General features: G+C 32.5%; 1 protein-coding gene across 3 annotated transcripts in view; it reads left to right on the forward strand.

The window, feature by feature from the left end:
• Positions 1–23,288, forward strand: part of GRIK2 (glutamate ionotropic receptor kainate type subunit 2) — a 389,366-nt gene that overhangs the window by 154,482 nt on the left and 211,596 nt on the right. For all 3 annotated transcript variants that reach the window (XM_071548811.1, XM_071548810.1, XM_071548812.1), the window contains exons 6-7: positions 2,522–2,575; positions 5,424–5,597. In XM_071548811.1, the coding sequence (XP_071404912.1) occupies positions 2,522–2,575; positions 5,424–5,597 (228 nt within the window). The remainder of the gene's footprint in view (positions 1–2,521; positions 2,576–5,423; positions 5,598–23,288) is intronic.

The raw sequence follows: 23,288 nt of genomic DNA on the forward strand, positions 1-23,288 counted from the left end.
GTGACTCTAATTCATGTCTATATTATGCTTGCTAGCAAACTTTATGGTTTCAGTTAAAAACAAAATGTATTTAAGAGTTGGAAATATGTGCCTCATTAGAGGTAATTATGGTATTATTTCAGGTACAATTCAAAGTGCAAGTAAGCATACGTGAATACTAGAATTTCTTTGCTTTGTTGATCACTAAATGAAAAAGTTTTATTAATTCCTAATAATTTTAAACCTCTTCTGTGGGTTTTTGCTCCATGGACCAGCTGAGTTATTCTAATTGTTTAGTCCAAATCATTAAATATGCATTTGATTATTTTAAAACAGATGGAAAATGTGTTGATGACAATATTAATCTGCAATACTAGGTGAAAGGAAGCTTTTATTTCACAGTATACTACATTGTGAAAAACATATGACTAGAGGGAAAGGGGAGCAAAATTACAAAAACTGTATCTTTAAAGATGTCCTAGGACCCAAGAGAGAGCATTCAGCTTCTTTAAATCAAATTATAAACTGTTTTTTCAAACTACTCTGCTCATCCTGAAAATTACAGAAGAAAAATACAGGAAAAATTCTTTTGGAAGTGTTTAGATCTTTATATGGATTCCATTTATACTTTTCCATTCAACTCAAATACTGCAATGCTTTAAATATGTCTAAAATTTGTAGTTCTGAAGCTGAATGTGAGCTCTTGATGTCAAAATTGACACAAAGGATATAAAAACCTTATTATTTAATGATAATATTCCAAATACAGTGTTTATAAGTGGCTGTTAAAAATATATATCAATTTCTGAAATATTGATTTTTTTTTTGTTGGAATGGAAGGATGAATTTGGTGAAATATAATAGGGGTTTTCTTCTTGGAAGGCTGATTGGAAAGATTAACAATGAAGTTGATGGAAGAGAACACAAGCAGAAAATAAAGAAAACTAAGTACCTTAAGAGGCCAGTGAAATGGCAACTCCTATATATTGGCCAAAATACATCATGAAAAAGAAGCTAGGTCTTTAGAGAGGAGATCAATGAGAAGGAAGAAGGACCTGTAAAAGAAATAGCAATGTCAGAGAGCAGAATGAGGAACATGTGTAGGATGTGTTTTCTGGGAATCTTTGAGATATGAAAGATCTGACTATATATAAACAGTTACAATATAGGTAACTCCAAATGTGTCACATATAGAGAGGAAGAAATTTTTGTTATATTTAAAAACAAAACAAAAAAATGTTCTTAAGCTAACATCATTTGTGGTTGTAGAGTTCCTAATGAAGTTGTAATATTTCTCATGGGAATATGGTTTTCCTGAGTTTAAGAGAACTTAAAATTGCTGTTGGAACAATATACCCTCATTCTAAATACTGTTCTGGAATTTTAAATACACAAGTATAGCCATTCTGTGGGAAAATGGTGTGTTTTTTATCAAAATCTTGCTTTAAATATTACAAAATCTGTTCTGCAGCTGATATTTGGATTAATTTTAGATTTTTTTCTTTGGAAAATATAGACTTTTCAGTTCCTCAGTTTTCGGAAAATGTCACAAGTAAAAAGGCTCCTGCAGCCCTCAGAACACTGATAATTCTTTTGTATACAATTCTGGTATTGTTAGAATTGCATAATTTTGACCTCCACTGTTTTAAGGAGATGCATCTGGCAGTGACTTGGGAAAAATTCCATTGTTAATTACTGGAAAGGAAGAAAATATTGCTTACTTCTTTAGCTTTTTTATAGTACTAAAATTAGGTCAAAATCACTTTAGACACTGAAATGATTGAATAAATTGCACTAATCTAAGGCAACTTTTGTGTAGAACGTCAAGATACACACTTTTCAGGTGAAAGTGCCCTTAATGAACAAGAGTGATAAGAGAGAATTTAGTGCTTTAACATTTTATCTACAAATATTTGTTCTTATGCATTTAAGAGAAAAACATGAACATTTAAAATGCACAGTTGGTCACATGAAGGTACTTGATAGATATCTGAATTTGTAGAGTAATACTATTAATATTTATTTTTCATTTTTATTTAAGTAGTATGCCTCTGACTGCTCAAAAATTGACTCAAGTAAATTTTCTTCCATAGTTAGAAAAATGTACACATGTATAATATGAGTGGGTCCTTCTTTTAAATGCATAGAAGGGTTCATCAGAATAGAAAAAGAAAACTATTAGGTTATTCATTTTAAGGGAAGGGTTCAATAATGAATGAAAATATTGTCAACTCAAATTTTGTGTGGTAACTTAATGTATCCGTTAGTATGTAAAAATGCAAGCCTGTTTCACATATACTGCACTAAACAGTCTAATAATATTCTTTCTATCAGAAGACCTGGTTCATAAATTCCTTTAATAGTCAGTAATCTTCTCTAACTGCTATGAAATTACTTGATTGAGCTACTTTTAGCACAATTCCAACCCTACAGCTTGATCCCAGTAGTGTTCTTTTGCAGCTTTTCATTTGCCATGTAAGTGTCATAAAAATGTATTATGTGACCTCAGAAAAAAATTAATCTTTTGTTTATTTTTTTCAAGGCTTTAGCTATGGGAATGATGACAGAATACTATCACTATATCTTTACCACACTGGTAAGTGGCTTATAAAAACATAGTGATGACATCTAACAAATATGTTACTTGCCTAATTATATTACTTAACAAAGTGAGAAAGGTCTCTCTGGAACGGGGCGTGATCACAATATGTTTTCTCTGTTGAGTTTTGTTACTTTCAGTGAAAACTCATCAGGATGCCTTAATTATTTTTCAACACTGTGCCCTGGAAACTGATAGACCAGAAAAGCCAACTGACTCTGTAGCACTGCTGTTTTTAAACTGTGGAGGGTTAAGTATATAATTCATAATTCATTGTTTACATTATGAATGTTGTCCTTTTTATCTTTTGGCTATTTGTATCTGAAGATTAAGACATTTTAAAATATATTTATATAATACATGTTTTTAATCTAACATTTTACAAGGTAGTTTTTCTCTGTCATGTGATTCATGAATAATTTTGCATTAATCTTAGCAGCATTTTATTTAACAATCTGCATGAGCTTTTTAGGCATGTGAATTATGTAATATTCTTTGGTGTCCAGTGCAAATGCAATGCAGAAGGAATTTGATTATTTTTTGATCTATCATTTCCAATAAATGAACATTTAAAACGTGGATGCTCTTTACAAAATATAACTAATATGTACGTGAAACTTTTTTTTGCTGATCACCACAACCTAAGAAACTAAGTTAGTAAAATAGTACTCTAGAAAGTACATTTGTGCACATTTCTCTGTTTTCCATTGTGTTCAAATTTGTCTAATTAGATTGCAGTTATTTAAGATTCTTAAAACACAACTATGAGACAAGCATGAGACAGATGTACCTTGGCAAAACTATTCTTGAAATGACCTATGTTTAAAGTCGCATACATGTTTAAGTTCTTATGAAAATGAATCCTTTGTGGTAGGATAGGAAGTTCACCTCAAAATCACAAACAGAAGTTCATGGAAAGTATTAATGTGAAATAGCTAGAAAAAGCAAAATAAATTGGAAGTTTGAAGGCAAACCCTGCACAAGTACCTGTCTTGGTTTAGAAGGATAAGTTGTTGGATCACTTATAGATTCAGGATTGCATGCAGTAGAATTTCCCTCAATAAATTGACTTCGTTCCAGAAAAAATGGATTATAGATGTTTCAAGGATTTTTTTATTTTTTAAATCTTATTTTGTGATTGCTCTTTGAGTGGTATGCTGCCCATTGACACCGCATTTTTATTCATAAAGCTATATTTAAAAATCAGGATTTTCTGTCATTCTTATTTCCTTATTAGAACATTAGATTCTTGAAGGAGACGAGTATCATATTGACTAGGGACTCTCAAAGGATAATTTACTGTAAACAAACATATAATAGATTTTGATTTTGCAATGTAGCTCTGGAACTTGCATCAGACTTTAATTGTTTTGATATATTAATTGCTTCTTACCTGACATGGTGAAATTCCTGTCAAATAAATTTTCCAGTCACAGTGTTTACAACAGTCTTCTGTGTAATCTCCTCTTGATTGATTCAGGGACTAATGCAGTAGCTCATTAATACACTGACCTGGGTGCATTTGTAGTACAGGCATAATATTGTTGTGTATATTTATTATAGTCCAGTGTAAACATGAATGTATTTGGATTAAATGATTACATCTGAGGTTCTGACTTCTTGCACAGTAAAATCTAAAAGAATTTTTAAAGAGAAATATGTAATATAACTCTAGTTGTGTTTACATTTCCTTTGCAAAAAAAATGTGTTATTTCTTTACAAAGCAGATATAAATTCGGTTATTTCTAAGTGAATTTTGACACACACATGTCTTAGGTATTATGTATGGGAAGTTATATCATAATTACTAGCTATAATTAAAAATGGGTAGTGATTGATTACTGGCTGATATTTTTATGGGCTTAGGGATAGTAACAATGAATAATGAATTATATTCTGGTTTTCCATAGTACAATATTTAAACTTCTTCAGCTGTAGCCAGTAAACAAAATGGATTCAAGCAAGTGTTGCACCTAACACAACCATGAATTGTAGGGAGGATTTCTATATTGAATAAAACTAAAATTATTTTATAGGACAATAATATCTTATGTATAACCTTGATCATTTGTTTTTCCCCTATGATCAAAACTTGAGTTTCCTGAAATCAAGTACTGTTTCCACACTGTTTCTAAGGATTTTGTCAAGAGATTAGGATAATATTGAGTTTACTTGCTTGAGCTAATTTTTTTTTCTTTTTATTAATTATATTTGCCTCTGTGTGTGTTGGAGAGCTAGCTGTACACATGCACACATACATATGTATTTAAAAGACATTAACTGGCAAAGGTTATCTTGCAAAGATAAATTCCTAGTAAAAAATATCCCCATGATTGAAAGTGCAATTGATAGCACTGAAAAATGCTTTTGGTTAAATTTAAAGCTGTGTATGTTTCCCCTTGTCCCTGCTCACTGCCCCCACTTTGACTTCCCGCTCTTCTCGCTCTCCCTTCTCCCTTGCCAATTTGTCCTTCTAAGAATAACATGTTCAAGCTTCACAAAGACTGAAAGTGCAAGGAAATTCTTGTTCTGTTTATTGTATGATTTCATGTCTGACTTATGGTAAGTCCAAGAAGTAGTCATTATTAATAGTATTACTAGTAGTGGATACAGTTCTGTAACTGGACTTAATGTTTCCTGAAAGAGAGCTCTTTTCCTCTGTCAGTCAGATTACTCACATATAAGTTCCACCAAGGTTCTTTCCCACAGCCCCTAGATAAGCAGAACATACTTCCTAGCATATATAGCACTGAAAATTTCCTCTCTCTCATCTAGGGAGGTGGTCCGGTGCTTGAAGTAGGAATTATAATGTGTAGAAGAATTTATACATTGGTAATTTTTTCAGGACCTGTTTGCCCTGGATGTGGAGCCCTATCGGTACAGTGGTGTTAATATGACTGGATTCAGAATTTTAAACACAGAAAATACCCAAGTGTCATCTATCATTGAGAAGTGGTCTATGGAGCGATTGCAAGCACCCCCGAAGCCTGATTCAGGTTTGCTGGATGGATTTATGACGGTATGAATACCAGTGTTTGGCTCCTTTCTTTGGGGAGATGTTTGTGAAGATAAAAAAAAAAATTAACTTTTTGTTTGTTACTGAAAAGTATTTAGATGCATGTAAACAAATAGTATTTTAAACATGAGTCATTATAGGCCCATATTCCAAGTGTCTAAATCACCTAGTCCATATTTCCCCATTTTGTTGGTGAAAATACTGTAAGGGATCGTGTCAAATCCTGACAAAAGTCAAGGTAATGAAAATGGTTTCTTTCTCTGTCTTGTGTCTTATTCATGTAAGATTCATTCATTAATAATGTGTACTTTATAATTTCTGCATAAATCTTGTTTATCAATATTTTATGAATATTAAATAACACCTTACTATCTTTTCCATTTCCTGTGCATTGATAGGTAATTACCCTGGGTTTTGGTTTTTTTTTTTTTTCTCCTTTCATTGTCACTATTCTTTAGCCTCACTTCAGTTTATAAAAATCATGATTACCTTTCTCCAAATAAACTTTCATTACTAGGTTTTTGGTGAGTTTCTGCTCATAAGTTGGAATTAAGTGTGGAATTGGAATGTCATGAAAGGATCTATTTTAAAACATATCCTACATTACAATGACTTTAGTCTTCAAATTTTTTGAAAGGTTTTCCAATTTGTTCCCTTAGCAATTTAGGTTGTTGGGTTTTGCTTAAGGTTTTTTGGCATGGGGGTTTTGAGGCTTTTCAGGTGCCATTTGAAAAATAGCAAATTTTTTTACTGAAGATTTATATATTAGTTGCCTATCAGTTTTCTGGGTTATGACAATTAAGTCACATGGCATAGCTAATCTTTTGAATATTTTTTTCTACTGATAAGGTTTAAAGATTTTACAGACTTTGGATACTAAATTTTAATCAATATTTTATCAAGTTAACCTTTTTATTTTTTATCAAATTAACTGTTTTAGAGAAAAATACTTTTTTTTTCTATGGATTTGTTGTATATAATATTTTGCACATGATCATTTGAAAGATTTTAATTTATTTGCTAATTCTGTTTTACTGTTCAGATTTCATCATACAATATTTTAAAAGTTACATTGTTTATTTATCTAAATAATTTTAAATAAGCAAATGAACCCCTCAAAATATGAGAATTGTGTGAAGTATACATTTGGTTTACATATATAGCTGTTCCTTATTATTTTAAGTCATTGTTTAATGCTTCCTTGTTTACATTGATGTTTAATTCTTTTTTTTTTCTGCCTTTTTGAATTCAAAATTTGCAGCATTTCTTCTCATTCAAGTTGTATATTTTATGCATTGATCAAAGATGTAATTGATCTCACATCTTTGGATATTTGCCAAGATTAATAGTGATGGTTACTTTATGAGAACACATGGCCATGGTAAAAAAAATTGATGGGATAATAAATATCGGAATAGAGTTCTGTGGGCCAGTTGCAAGTTTTTCATCTTCGGTGGTGGTTTAAAGAAAGGACTTCTCTAAGAAAAGCTTCTGATGAGATGCAGAAACCTATAATTGCTGGTATATGACTCTATAAGAATAATACTGTACACTGTTACTTTGCCTCAGGGTAGAAAAATATAAAAACTTGTATGAAAAACACAGTGGTTTCTCTTCTGGACTCTTAAGAGCCCTCTGTGCTCTAAGTGGAACCAAGTGTTCATACAGACTGTGATGAATATTTTATGGGGATTCTTTATGTTGATTAAGCATCTAAATGTGCCTTGATTACCTGAGTTTTAGATAGCTGAGGGATGCATATAGTGTTTAAAGGATATTTAAAGGGCTAATAATCTTGGCAAGTGCTTAGGTGTTTACAGAGCTTTTATAATCTGCCCCTTAGATACTGAAAAACATTCACAGCATGTCCTTTTGGTTGGTGTAAAAGAAAGTCACTTTATGACATCATTGCACAATGTTCTATCTGTACTGAGAATAAAATAAGCCATTTTATTGACTTATGATCAGTGAAGTTGTTAAGTGTGTAAAATTTTTCTTTCATGTCACTGTTGTTCATGTGTATTTGAAGTCTGAAATGCACTTGCGAATTAAAGATTCTTCACAGACATTGCTGTTGTGGAATATTCTAACTGATATAGGCCCATTTGGAACATTTTTTTTTCCAAATTTTCTCTGGTTAATAATGGCTACAGCTAAATCAGAAAAATATTTGCAGTAAGTCTGCTTAATAGGAATACATTCAACTTGAGCCACATAGGTAAATGCTATTTAATCAGGTTTTAAAACACCTGAAAGCCATGTCAAATAAAAAACTGAGGCTTGTATAACATATTTAGAGAACTCAGTGAAGACTAACTGGTTTCCAGGGTATAAAATCAGGCAGTTACGGATTGCAAAGTTTTTAAGCTCTGGAGGTGTTTCTGTCAGGAACTTCTACCCCAGAGTTTTCCACTGCATCAACTTAGCCATTATAACAGTTAGAACTATTAATATAATTGACACTGCTTTTCCTTATTTATGATTTAGAGTTCCCAGTCTTAATTCTTGTTGCAAGGTGTTTTCTGTAGGCTTGTATAACTCTCTAACTAATAATTTTCCTCATAATTATCTTACCTGTAGTATCTCAAGATAATAAAAAGTGGGTATAAAATTTCATCTCACCTGTTTTGAATGTTCCAAATCAAGCTTTCAAGTGAGAATCCTATTGAATTCAAATGGGATAAGTTTTTTTTGTTTGTTTCTGGCTGTTCCTCAGCACAGCCTTGGAAAAGGCAATGGTTTAGCAGACCTGAGAGAAAAAGTCATGAAAACCATATTTCCTATCATATTTCACTGCCCTTTTAGGGTTTCTTAAGATTCTTGGCATGGGGGAAAAATATTTAATGAATGCTTCCATATAGAATGATTTTATTAATAAATGTTTACTTATTTGTGTAACAAAGTCACTAAATTCATTCTATGATTTAGGACAGGAACTACAGTACAATTGACTCTATTCTTTCTGTGGCTCCAGAAATTCTGTAGAAATGTTGGAAATGACTTGCCCTGTTGTCGGGCTATGCACACTTTCTTTAATCAGCCTTGAGATAAAAGTTGTGCTTGTATAAAAATGTTTATAAGAATGAAACAGATGTGATGTCTATAAAAGCCTAAATTATTTTCTATTAAAAACTAAATGTGAACATACTTTTCATATGATACATAGAAGTCTGAGGAAGTCCCATTGGCCTACTTTTATTGAAGAGGATTTTCTATCATGATTCAAATACTAATAGATCGAATTTATGCTTCTGATGGTTTTTTCATATTTCTTTAGGTCCGAGGACAATCAAAATGGTACATATCCCCATAATATAGAACTAATAATGTAAATCTGTTGCTATTCAAGTACATTTTTATCTTTTTATCTATGTCACACAGTTGTGCAGAAATGCATGTGCACAAGCTTACTAAGCTACTTTAAAAATTACATTTATTAAATTTGTAAAAGTTCTTTTTTCTGAGTATTCTCATCAGTCTTGTATTTATTTCAATCTTTTTTGTTTTTGTATCACCACAGTCTTACTAAAGAGATAGAAAGAAAACACAGTGCTTTTAGAAGTAAAGATCACATGGAACTGGCACATGCCACAACTGAAATTTTTTTAAATACAGCAATTTGTTAATTATATTTTTGCCACAATTTGATAAGCCATGCTTTTAGAAAATAACAGAAGAAAAGAAGAGTCAAAGATCAAACTATTGCAATACTTCACCTTTCTTGGTAGTAGAATTAACTGTATCTAGCATTTCTCTATCTATTTCTCATTATCTTCCTGTTTTTATTTCTTACTGTTGGGTGAAAAAGTCCCAATGAAATAATGTATTTTTTTTCATTTTAAATCTAGGTCTTTATCAAACTAGAATAAAATTTGTAATTAATTCTCACTTGATCCTTCATTTCCTGATTTAATTCAGCAATCCATAAAAGTTTTTTTTTAAAATTTGGCTGCTGGCATGTTTGCAAATAATATCCAAAATTACTCTAATCTGTCAAAATCCCACTGACAAGCATCCATTCATTAATGCATTTCCCTGTTTCTGACCATCTAATTTCACTTACTAGCAGTTCAAAATGCACTTTAATAAAGTTAGACTCTGGACAGAGTGGATTGTTAGATTTTGCACCTTGTGTCATCATGTTTCTAAACAACATATAACTATATTGAGGATCTTTCAACAATCCTCTGATATATAACTTATTCTGTACTTTTATTTTCCACCAACTTTATACTGAATTCTGAAATTTGGAAGTGTTTGCTACTTAGCGACCACTTGAACCAAATGACCTGGCATTAATAAAACCATATTATTTTCTCAACTAGGATATGATTTCTTCTTGAAAAATGAACTTACATTATAAGTTAAAAAAAAAGCCCTAAACAAAGCAGAATGAAATAAAAATACGTAACTTATGTCACTTAAGCTTTTTTTTCTTATAAAGTTTAGATTTGAAAGGGCTTATCCTTATTTTAGCTGGGAGCAAAAATTGAATTTTGAATTTTCCTACAAGATGAAGAAAACCCTATGTCATTATCATAACTGAATATTTTTGTTAAATTCTAACAATATTTTCACCTGGGCTGTATAAACAAAAAAATTTTGGTAAACAGAGGGGTCATATACTTTACCTTGATATACTTAATATACTGGTTTGGAGTTTGTACCAGTAGCACACAGAAAGGGGAACAAAAATCTGAGCATAAATTAATTTCCACATTTATGTATGACAACCATGATTCAGACCAAGCAGACTAAAGCATGAATGTTATAAGCTCAGACTTCTTTTACTGTACAACTATTAATCTTCGCAGTTTTCTTTGCCTCAAGTCAGAATTTAGCATGCATAATTAAGATGACCTAACAAGCTCTGCTGCTTCATTAACGTAAAGTTTTCCTTACTAATTGCTTTTCCCTATCACCCAATTTAGCTATCTGCTTTCCTCTTAAGTAGAGGAGTGTACATTTTTTTCTGTTCTGACTATTGATTTTATTCTTTAATGTTCACTTTAGTTGTTGTATATAGCAGATGCAGAGAAGCACTATGGTACTTGAATGTTATATCTAATGTCAATATTTAAGTGTTTTCTTCAGAAAAATCATAGTTTGCATATGACATGTTTTGTAGTCTGCTTGGCAGGATGGAACATTATTTAGTTGTGCATTTTCTCTTTCCGTTGCCAATTACCTTGTTTGTTTTTTTCTAATATAAGTGCTTTTCAACATGAAACATATTACTTTCTTAGTGAATAAAAATGATGATAGAAAAAAACCCTACAAATTTAGAGTGATATTAAATACTGTAGTCAAAAATGCAGAGAGTTTTTACATACATAGAATGGATTTTGGTTCATTTTTGCATATGGGACTTTCATCTGGCTCAAAAAAAGGGAGATGAAGTTTTCTGAACAAAGCATTTAAAGCTGGTGCATAGACATTCTTGGATAAGGAAAATACATCTAATGATGTGTTCTTTAAATATGTAACTGCAAAGAAGATACAAAGATCATGAGGCAAAACGTTAATACCTTCATATATTGTCTTGAAGGAATATACAAATACATTCACTCACAGACTGGTCTAGGAAACTAATTGTGAAATTAGCCATTTTAAGAGATACAATAAAAATCTTGAAGTTATGACCCCTTTGGTATTTGAGAATGGAAATAAAAGATAGAATTATGTTGGAGTTCTAAATGCATAATTTTCCCTAATTAGATCTCCATACTTGCACACCTAAAGACTCCGGGGACACATTTATATATTATATTCTTTGTTTGTTCTCTTTTATCCCCTGATCATAAGAAAGCTTCCAGTAAGCAACCTCTGTGTCCAAACTTTATGACTGTCTTGTGAAACCTCATTTATCTGAATAAATATTCACTTTTTTTAGCTTTATAGTTATGGTTAGTTTAACATTCTAAGACGTTTTATTGAATCCCAGGGCAACACAAAAAAAGTGAATATAGATGGATGACAATGGTGTACTTTCTGATGCATTAAATGAATATGTTTAAAAACCCTAAAGCCCTGTAAAGAATTGGACAAGTGCATGAAGGCTATGTTAAACTGCTACCTGTAATAGGGTGAAAGGGCCTGTTCATCAACAGATTGGATTATTTTTTGTAAAGTCTTTTGAGTCATGTTAAATTAATTTGGTTAAGGTAATACATTTGGAAAGGACACTTTTTTTGCCATTATGAAGTTTGGAAGAGATTGGGAGGCTAAGGGAAGGTACTGAAACCACGGCCTGGCCATTGTGGTTGGAAGAGCTGTATGAAACATAAAAATCCAAGATTCAAAAAAATTAATTCAGTTCTTTTATCTTGATATAACCAAGCTTTAATAATGTTTTTCATTAAAAAGATAAATAACTCCCATGTCAGATAATTGGACATGAATAATACTGAAGGCACTCATACTCTTCTGAAAGACAAGTATGTATTTCCCAGGTTCAATACTCTATTTACAAAACAATAATCAAAAATCCCCAAAGCAATCAACCAAAACAAACAAACCCCTTCAAATCCCAATAATTTTAATACAAATTTCTGTAATATATTTTTGTCAAAATTTGGGGGAACAGCATCAATGAAGGAAAGTGTGAAATAAAAATACAGAGCGAACCAGTGGCAAATGAAGAAATCAGATTTTAACCAAATAGTGTGAAAACCTAATTACTGATTCAAGAAATCAGATGCAAACCTGGAACTATACTCTAGTACCATTATTAGTATTTTGTATATTTAGTTCAATTTATTTTTTAATCTAATTTTATTCTGTATGTCAATTTTGCCATTTTTTGAGCAGTGTTCTCCCAAAATTCATTGCTTTGAATGTCTCTGAAAGGAATAACAAGTTATGGTCTCATTCGGGGTTTTCTTTCAGCATACCTATGGAATTTGACTTACTATTCATCCTTGATGTGTTTTCAGTGAGAGCACAAACTGATTTAAGTAATGAGGTTATTGCACTGAGTACAAATTCTGCACAGCCAGATAATTCTAACATTTAGGGGTTTTTTCCTTTAGGCAAATAAACTTTTATAGTTACTTAGGGGTAAAAAAAGAATGTTTTTATTGCAAGTATAGTATTTTTAATTTATTTGATTAGTGAAGTTTAGGTGGTTTGTTTCCTGCTAATTCCCTGGTGTAAGCTTTGATTTTTTAAAATTTATTTATTTAATTAATAATAATAAAGTATTTTGTACTTGTTTACATACTGGATTTGAAATTGTGATCTCTTTCATTTTGCAATGAAGTTATTTTATAGAAGATAAAGCTTTCACTATGTTGAATAGGCTGGTACAAATTAGTAGATTTCCAAACAGTGAAGTGTTATTTTTGAAACTGCCATCTCTTATCTGCACCTAACAATATGGAAATAACAGTTATATTTGAGCCAGCTAGTTAGATAATAATTTAGTAACTGCTATCAGGCAGTGTGACTGGACAGAAGGATTCAATGAGAAAGAGGTGCTGTTAAGGTTGAAAAGATCAATAAAAATAAAAAGAAATACTTGTTACAGAAATACAACCTTGGATTCTGATTTAGAGCTTCAAAGAGGATAGCTTGTTATGTAGACAGCTTTATAATTATCCCTTTGGCTAAAAGAATTTTCTGGATTTGCTGATGAGATGTGTTTAGTAAAACAGTGTGGCAGCAAATGTGTACTTCAAAGGAAATACTAAACAATTACTCATTACTGCATTACAAGCTAGGAATCTCCCCTAGGCACAGTTAACTTCATGAGTTTAGGGACTGCAGGATTTCATGCTGTAAGATGTTTTAGAAATGATTTGTCAGCTATTTTGAGAATTAATTGCATTATTAAATATTTGAGTACTGTATATAATATTTTTTGGAATTTTAGGAGACAAGATAGATCAGAAATTTGTGATCCTATCCCAAGGGAAAGATTTGTCCAAATGTTGCATAGCATTTAGCAGAAATTGCAGTTTCTCTGCTATGGAAAATTTCATTGAATTCTTCCAGTTGTGGTCTGAGGATGTATGCATATATTTATAAATATAGTAGGATTAACACAGACTTATATAATACATTTGTGTTAGAACTCTGCGTGCTACATCTTTACAAAGTAAGAGAGGGAACTGGGAGCTAGTAGGAAAAAGGAAGAGCTTTTTCAACCTGTAGTGTAGAAGACTAGTTGAAGCACAGGGTGTTTTTTGAAACAGGAACCTAAGTGCCTTTGCTAAGGAAATATGTAAGTTTCTGCATTGTATGAAGTTTAAAGTCTGAGGAACACAGTTAAATAATCACAATCTTTCAAAGATTATGTTTCTAATGAAACTGGTCCAGAATCTAGAGCACAAGTCCTATGAGGCAGTTACGGGAGCTGGGGTTGTTTAGCCTGGAGGAAAGGAGGCTCAGGGGAGACCTATCTCTCTCTACAACTACTTGAAAGCAGGTTGTAGCAAGGCAGGGGTTGGCCTCTTCTCCACAGTAAAAAATCAACAGAACAAGACCAAATGGCTTCAAGTTGTGCCAGAGGAGGTTTAGTTTGGATATTAGGAAAAAACCCTTCCCAGAAAGGGTGATCAAGCATTGGAACAGCCTGCTTAGAGAAGTGGTGAAATAACCATCCCTGGAAGTATTTAAAAGACATGTAAATATGACACTTAGTGCCATGGTTTACTGGTGGACTTGGCTGAGCTGGGTTAACCATTGTGTGGTATGATCTTAAAGATCTTCCCAACCTAAGCACTTCTATGATATTATGAAGATGTTACTATGAAAATTTTTTTCTTAAGATATGCATTCTGAAACTAATTTTTATGGTTTATTTTTGCACTGTGTTTATTGTAAGTTTCAAGAAAAGTGAACTAAAAGCAAGATTACTTTTATTCCCTCTCTTTACTGTTATATTTAGAACTTTGCCTTGAGGAGCAGTGTAACTATAGCTGGTAAGCAGACTTATTTGCAGGAATGAATAACTCTAGGAATCATTATGGCTACAATTTTAGGATGTGGAATGGTGACAGTGTAGGCAAGATAGGTTAAGCGGCAATGTAAATAATTTAATTTGTGGAGAGAAGGGACCACCAATTTAGCTCTTTTTTGTGCTCATCAGCTTTGTAGTGGTACTGACTGATAGGACTGGCCGCGTACTACACTGAATAGTGACACTTAAAAACTCTGTTCTGGATAGAATCCTGGTCCATTGGAAATCAGTGTATGTGTATAATTTGGCTAATCTTTAGTTTGCTACATGGATTCCAGGGTCAGATAGGGTAATGCAGATGAAGAGTTGCATTTTTTAATTATTACTTTAAAATGGAGTGTTAAACACTACATATTGTAATGGAGTAAAAAAGGAGTATTTGCCTCAGTATTCAAGTGGTCTCTTTGGCTGTAACTGCCTTCATTCCTTATATGCTTCTGATATATAAAAACCAAGAATGTGTCATTTCTTTCTGTTACTAATTAATACTTGCTAGTTACTGGACCAGTTGACATAGCTGGTGGCAATAAAGGAGGTTCAGGGTATACCATTCTCTGTGCTAAATACCTATAGCTGTTTGTGCTTGAATTTTTGCTTTTTTGTTGTTGTTTTGTTTGTTTGTTTGTTTTTACCCATTTCCAGATGTATCTAGATTTGTCTAGTAAAAGATGTTACTTCCTCTATTACTTATCTCCTTAAACCACAACACACAATTTCTGCTTTTAAATGTTGACTTCACTGGGACTCTCATAAAGATCAGATATATAGTTCTTGATTAAGATAATTTTCCTATGGCTTGGAATTATTTCGTGTCCAGAGCATCATCGACTCCATTTTAGAGCTTTCCAGGTGCACAGAATGTTGTGACTGACCTCCAACATTCTGGCCTTTCAGAAGATCAAGGGTTTAAAAGTCATATCCACCGACAGTCTGTGAATGTTTTATGTATTCTTGATATTTCAAATTATGCTATCTATATGCAGAAAATCAGGCTGCTTAGTCAAGCTTCTAACTAGAATTGTAGCAGTAAATATATTTTCCACTTAAGCAGTCTGGTGGGAGTACTATTGCCAAAAGCACACATACAGAGCTATTAAACAGTGCCTAGGAAAATTCAAGCATCAACCTGAATCTGCATCAGAACACAGAGGTCTGTGTTAGGCTGGAAACAAAATTAATATGCTTTCATTATTATTATATATTTTCTCAGTGAACCTGAGCCCTCTGCTCTCCTAAACCACATTCAGCGTAGGAGATAGATGAGAAACACATGTCGAATGCACTAAAGATAATTAAGTATCATGATGTTGTGAAACAGATTTCAGATATTAAAGTTTTTATACTCTTCATACTTCCACTTCCCAAGGCTTGAATATATGTGTAGTATTTTAACACCAGTGATAAGGCTGTAACCTAATTCAGATGATGACAGTCTCTATATTGTGCTGGAAATAAGTATTAAACTTTTAAAAACTTCCTTATTTTGATCCTGTAGGATCATTTATACGAGCCTTGTGGTGAAATGCTACTAGAAAAACATTATTTTGTAAAGGATACTCTGTGCAGGTAGTTTTGCTATATATTGCTTATGAAAAAAAAATCTTATCTCTTTTTGTCATGTGTAGCAATAGATGTGTTATTCAAACTGTCTGTTTATTGAGCTGTTGATTGAGACCTTGGTTCAACAAAATGTTCAATGTGCTTTCTTGCTGGAAAAGCAATATGAAGCTTGTCAAGTAGTTTTGTTGAAGTCAACTGGACTACCCTGACACTTAATGTAGAGTATATAATGTGTTTAAATGGGACTTCAAAGGTCGATCAAGTGAAAAAAATGTTTTATGTAAGTTATTTGTTACACTCCTTCACGTTCTTATTTTGAGCAAAGAATGAAAGAGAATTTTAAGGTATTTCTGTGCATAAGGGGCAATCTTTTTCAGTCTCTTCATGATAACAGACACAGCTCAGGAAATACCATTTTGGAAATTGTGTATACCTGATTATATGATTGTTCTCAATGCTGTCTACATAAAAAGATAAACAGCATTAGCTTTAGACTATTTTAGATTTCTTAACCTCAGGTTTTCTTAAAATACAGGATAGGCTGGGAATACTTTCAAAAAGAAAGGGTGTAAAACTTTTTATCTTCTGAGCATTAACTTACTTGACAGTTAGTTTGATGTTGGATTTTTTCTTTTTGCTATTATTAGACTATACCTCTGTGAAGGACAATACAGGGGAACCTCTGTGATCCTCACAACTTCTGTGTCTTCTATAAGTATTTCTGCTGTTTCCCCCTCTGAAAATATTTTTCATTTTTTTTCCTAATAAATTATTAAACACATTGGAGTATCTGTTTTGGACTTAAATATATTTATTTACAACATTTAGTTGAATAAAGAAATTTAAACAGTGACATACCCTTTTCTGTTCAAAGAGCACTGTCATGCATGTAAGGTACTCAGCCTGAGGTTTGTCGTATGATCACAAACTGCAAAACCAAAATCTATATTCATGGAACAAGATGTTTCTGACCCAGATTAAAAGATTTACGGAAACATCTGGGAGCAATTATAAAGGCTTCTTTGTTCTTTGGAACAGTTAGGTCATCATATCTTTGTCCAAAGCAAAGATGTGCTTAATGATTTTGATTAGTAAATGCCTAAATTTGCCACAGTTTTGCAATTAACAGGAAAATAATAACACAAACTCATTTTTAAAATTTAAATGTTCCTCTACTAATGCTAATACAAGTAGGGTTCTCTGCCTGCATTGACTGGGTTTAGTCTTGAAATGATATTCTAGACAAAAAACTGAAATTTATTTCACATTACATCAGAGCATGTTGTCTCTGTGCGTTTTTTTTACGGTAGAACATGCTTAGATTTCTTTGACTTAATTGTGTCACATTTTGCCTATATATTTACTAAATACTTATCTTAGGTAAAGGTCATCATTTAGAAATGGACACAGCAACATTAGGAAATCACTTTAAAACAATTTAATGGGAGGGTCTTGAAAGAAGTTCTTTTAAAACGAAAAGTAATTCATAAGGTCTCAAGTGCAGCTGTGTCATATAAAGTAAACTTTTATTTCATTTGTTTATAAATTGGAACATAAAGAGCTTTACAGGTAGTTTTGAAAGGCTGAACATAAAGCTGAACTACTTTAGCTATGAAAAAAATGTTTTATTAGCATTTATAAAGATATTTTTAATTCTGATGTAAAAAGAAGTAAATTATATCTTCAGTTTGTCTGGAAAAAAGACACAGGGAAATGTGAGAATGCATTATTTTCTGCACCCAGATAAAGTGTGTAAGTTCATTTAACAAAATCATCTCTATTAGGTTAAAAATAAAATTACTTGTCAGTTATAGAGAAGTTATTTTGAACTTGATAAAATCAGATTATCATTTAGGGTTTATTCCTAAAAAAGACCCCAAAACTCATATGGGATATACTTGGAAATATACAAATGAAATATTAATAAAATATTTATTTTTAAATATTGTGAAACACCATAATAGAGTGTACAAATGCTTAAGTTTAGCTTGGACATAATATAAATCAGGAAAAAAAATCAGTAAAAAATCAGTGAGTTTGTCAGCTTTAGCATCATTACGAACAATTCTCTGAGGCAAAGGCCACACTTCAGATAACTGTAAATTCATAAGGGCGATGCTTGAATAAAAATATATTGATGGAAAGTCTGACATTAGAGTCCAAGTAGATTTCAAATCCATATATATATATATATATATATATTAATGCTTAGTTTTCTTTATCTTGTGAATACTAACATATAGCATATGTTCCTTTTACATTTGGTCAGAAAGGGGTTGGTAAGCACTGGAACAGGCTTCCCAGGGAAGTGGTTGAGACACCACTCCTGGAGGTATTTAAAAAGGAAGATGTGGTGATGAGGGACATGGTTTAGTGGTGAACTTGGCAGCACTATATTAATGGTTGGACTTGTTGATGTTAAAGATCTTTTCCAAACTAAACGATTCTATGTTCTACCTTAAGTTTAGTTAATGCTGTTGGTTAGAATCTGAATGTCAGGGACCTGTATTGATTTCAAGATCAATGGAGAAAGTCTGTCAGTAGAGTATTGGGAGGTAAAGCACCAGCAGGAAAGACTCTTTACTTTCTGAGCACTAGGTATCATATTTGTTAGAGAAAAATATTGAAGGACTTTTCTGGGAATATAAATTAGCAGTAACTAGCCCACCAACTCTAACACAAGATTTACTAATTATTTGCTTCTGAGGAGTGAGTTGTTTCCTGTAAACATGTGTTTCTGTCTCTTCATTTGCAGAGTTGTATTCAGCTTTCCAGAACTAATCAAGTATCGTTCTCTTTGTATTCTATAAGTTGTCATAATTTTGAAATGCAGTACCTAGTTTTTGAAGCAGTTTACACTATTACAGGTGGATGATTAAGATTCAGACAATTGCAGTTCCATTAAGTTACATGGAAAATGTTTTCATTTAAGGCTTTGAAATAGTTTAAAAACTTGCTGTTATCCTTGATGTTTTTTGGGTATTTTTTTGTTATAAACATTTTTTTAAATTTTATTTTTTATTTTGTGTGTGTGGTAGTAGTATTGCTGGGAACAGTTTACAAAGCATCTTGGAATTGTGTTCACTTAGCCTTCCTTAATGTAACTTTATCCTCTTAAAAATGGCTTCTGAGAGAGATATTTAGGTCTGTAGTGTGATGTACCATTTCTGTCCCCCCTCTCCCTACTCTAAGCTGTATTTGACTTAGGTGATTGGATGTAGTAAACAGAAACCAAATAAAAATGGAACTACTTTTTCCTGGAGCTAGTAGAGTACTGAAAAAAATACTACAGAACTCAAACAAAAAATTTAAGCATTTCAAATGTAACATTTGAAAGCATGAACAGAAAAAAGGTTGTAGCTTCATTGTATAAGGAGGACCTCAGTAAATTGGATCAAGTTCAGTGGAAGGCCACCAAGATGGTCAGAACTGAGGGAATGCAGTACCTATAATTTGAGGAGAAGTCAAAGCAACTAGCTGGGGGAAAAAAAAAGCCTCCCAAGGACCTAATAGCAGCCCATTAACACCTGAAGGGGACTATGAAGAAGACAGAGCCAAGCTTTTCCCATCAATGCATGGCATAAGCATGAGAGCAAAGGCATAAAATGAAATTTTCCACTATAAGGAAAGTAAAGCAGCGGAACAGATTATTCAGAGACATTGTTGTAGTCTCCATCTTTGCAGGTTTTCAAGACCTGATAAAGTGCTGAACATGTCTATCCTCAGCAGTGATACGGAAAGCAAGGTCAAAGAAGCCAGGTGTTGGATTAGGGAAATCCAGAGATCTCTTCAGATTGAACTATTTTATGATCTTCATTTTATACCAAATAACTATCTGTGGCTATCTTCTGAGAGATTCATCTCCAGTATCTCTGAACCTCTGCATAAGCAACAGCAGTTAGAGCCATGAAACTAAAAACAGTCCTCATATTCATCAAGAAGTGTAACTTAATAACACAGATATAATACAGTTGCTAAACAAGAGTACCAGTTCTTATTTTTCTTCTGGAAGTTACCCTTCTGTTTTGGGAGAAGTATCTGCATTGCTTTCTGGTTATATTTATTTTAATCCTAATGACATGCGAATGTTTCAGATTCCAACAAAACTTCATCATATATAGTGTGGTCTCAAATAGTTAATTTTTTAAACTTGTAGAACTGCAGAGGGTGTTTTGGGATATATCAACCAAGGTATTATCTGTATAATGCTAATATCTAAACATTCAGTGAAATAATTTAGTAAGAGGAACAAAAATATAGTTGCATCTCTCCTGGAAGACCCTAAAATGTGCTTTTGTTGCATGTTTATAAAACATGTTGATCATCTTTGTAAAACAGTCAAAGTTGTAGATCATTACAGTTACCCACACACAAAAACATAATTATATTCCAAACAAATAAACTTTAAAAGTACTAAGAATTTAAAAGGGTGACATATTTAAATGGTGAGCACACAATAAAAACAATGAGAAACCTACTAATTCTGCATTTTGTTCATAATGTGAATGTTTTGCTGTGTTTCAGTGTAAGGAGAATCGTGAATTCAGGTTGTCTATGCTGTACATCGTAATGGTCAACCTGCCTGTCTCCTTTTTTTTTTTTTTTTTTTTGGAAGCTGTTTAACTGACAACCTTGTGGAAAGCTTGGTGGCAAACCATGTAGAACCTTTGCAGGAATGACTAGTGGTCTACAAAGTTGTCCAGCAGGGGCATATTCAGACATATTCTTTCATACTGGTGGCCATGTCTTAGGCTTCATTTGTTTCTGTTTGCAGATAAACTGCCCAGGGAACAAGTTTAATATCCTTTGCCTGTGCTTCAGAGTGAACTGTACATACATACCTCCTAATGAAGAAGATGCCTAAACAGTATGTGTGGAATTTGCCTCTCCTAACTTAATCCATGTAAAATTCAAATGTCTAGTAATTGCTTACATTTCCTTTGCAGTCAGCACAAGAAGAATACACAAATTTGTCCTACAAAAGCTGCATAAACTATATTACTGAAGAGGTGTCTATAGGGAGCCTATATGATTAAGTGGCAAATTTTAAATGATGAACTTAGAAGAATTACTCCTTTCTGATGTATATGGGTTTTTCATAGAGAGAGCCCTCCACAGTTTTTATTTTATTACTCTTTAACATTTGAAATTGTGTTTATCATTCTATGAACTGTAAAGCCGCCTTTCCTGCAGCTCTATGGACTATATAACTTTGGTGCCCTACCTTGAATCAGTTACTGCATACACACTAAAATGGTGATGCATGTTGATAAAATATCTAAAATTTCACTAATAATACAGCAGAAGTTGTAAGTAAATAGCACTGCTTTTTTGTGTTTCCTAAAAGACAAGAACAGTTTTGCTTTCAAGGCTGGTGCCCGAATGTCAGTTGTTAGTACTGTCTCAATTTTTTCAAGAGCGTGTTATCTTTTATTTGTTGTGAGCTCTTGAAGATTTTACCAGCTGAAGGAAATTCTTAACAATTAAGCTGATTGGTTAGGGCTTAGGTAGCAAAGTTAATAACCATACAAAAAGCTGTGTCACTCTACACTACTTTTTTCCTGGTGACATTTAGTGAAGACTCTCACTCCTTATCTGGTCAGACCAACCTGCACATATTTTGTAGAGCCTTGATGAAATTATCTCTTGTCATGTCATACTCTGTAAATCCAAACAGTTTAGTTCTTTCCAGAGAGGGGAAAAGGAAGGAGTTTTGAATTCTTTAGATAGTTTTGTATGTCAGAAAAGTAGACAAATCTTGAGAACTTTTTATTTGATAAGTCCTTAATTGTATAAAGTACTAAAAATGTTTATGAGATTCCATGCCATTTTCGGATTAGCCAGAGGCTGCACTGCAGAAACTCCATGGGTCAATTTACTGTAATGCTATTCTTTCAATATTATTCCTTATTATCTAGACAACAACAAGAAACTGGGGTTGGTTGTTTTGGGGTTTTATAACAAACAAACCCACAACAAAACCAAACCAAAGAAAAGCAAACCAAAACCATCAAAATGCAACAAGAACACTGCTAACAACTTCATGTGACCTAGAGGTCTCTAGCTAGTAAGAATAGATTATTTACATATATCTATTTTGAGTTAATCCGTTGGAGTAATGTACTGTGAGAAGGCAAACTAGGGGAGAAATTTTTTTTTTCTGAGTAACTATGAGCCATCAAAGAGGTGAAAATTAGAAAATGAGACCTTTTAGAGCCAGTAATGGAATAACATTAAGTCTTTTGAGTTTACTAGGCAGTTGGATGTGTTAATGGAGGTACCATGCTGGGAAAGCATACATTTTCTTTGGACTTTCTTATAAACTGGTGATTGCACATTATTATGTGAATAGCTACACTACATGCATGGAAGTTTTCTACCGTAAAATTAAGGTCCCCTCTACCAGACAATGGCTCACTGGAGGAATGTATTAGTGGTGAAGTAAAGTCTGAAAACAGATGATTTCCTATTTAATACTACATTGACTTTCCTCCTAGAGCCATTGTCTCTACCATAACTACTATGGTCTTTATTTTTATTCACTAATCAAGCTCAAGCTGTTTTAGTATGACTTGGGAAAGTACTTTGTAGTAAGAAAAAGGCTTAATTCATTAAAGTATTGTGTTTTTCAGTTCAGTTATAGTTGCTGACATTTCTTTCATTTTCAATTGTGAGTTTGAATAGAAGGTGCCTTATACATGAAACTAGTTTATTTAGTTTTGCCATAGATAAATGTCACCCTGTCTCCAGTATAAATTTCAGTATCTTCTGGTATCCATTTGTATCTCCAAACATGCAATATTTCCTGTATAATTCTAATTTATGATTTTGCTATAAAGGAGATCTTCGTAATTTTTTTATGATTAATTGTGAAGTTTGTAGAAAGATAAACACATTAATATTGCTTCTGACACCTTATAAAATTATTAGTGTTTATAGTGTACGGTGAGTAGATATATTATTTTCAAAAATAATTAAAAAAATCTGATTAGGAGTTTTTTTTCTTTGTTATGCACACTGTTCTCCTCACTACTCTGTTGATATTTCTTACTGGAAAAAATGTTTTTTCTATTTTTCTCTCAACTGCAATAGTAAAAGTTCCACTTTTCTAGAAGGTATTATTCTGCAAAAAATTTTCATTCTATCAGTCAGAAAAAGCTGCTTGGACTTAG

Source organism: Pithys albifrons, chromosome 2 (assembly GCF_047495875.1).
Source record: "Pithys albifrons albifrons isolate INPA30051 chromosome 2, PitAlb_v1, whole genome shotgun sequence".
In the NCBI taxonomy this organism is placed as follows: Eukaryota; Metazoa; Chordata; class Aves; order Passeriformes; family Thamnophilidae; genus Pithys; species Pithys albifrons.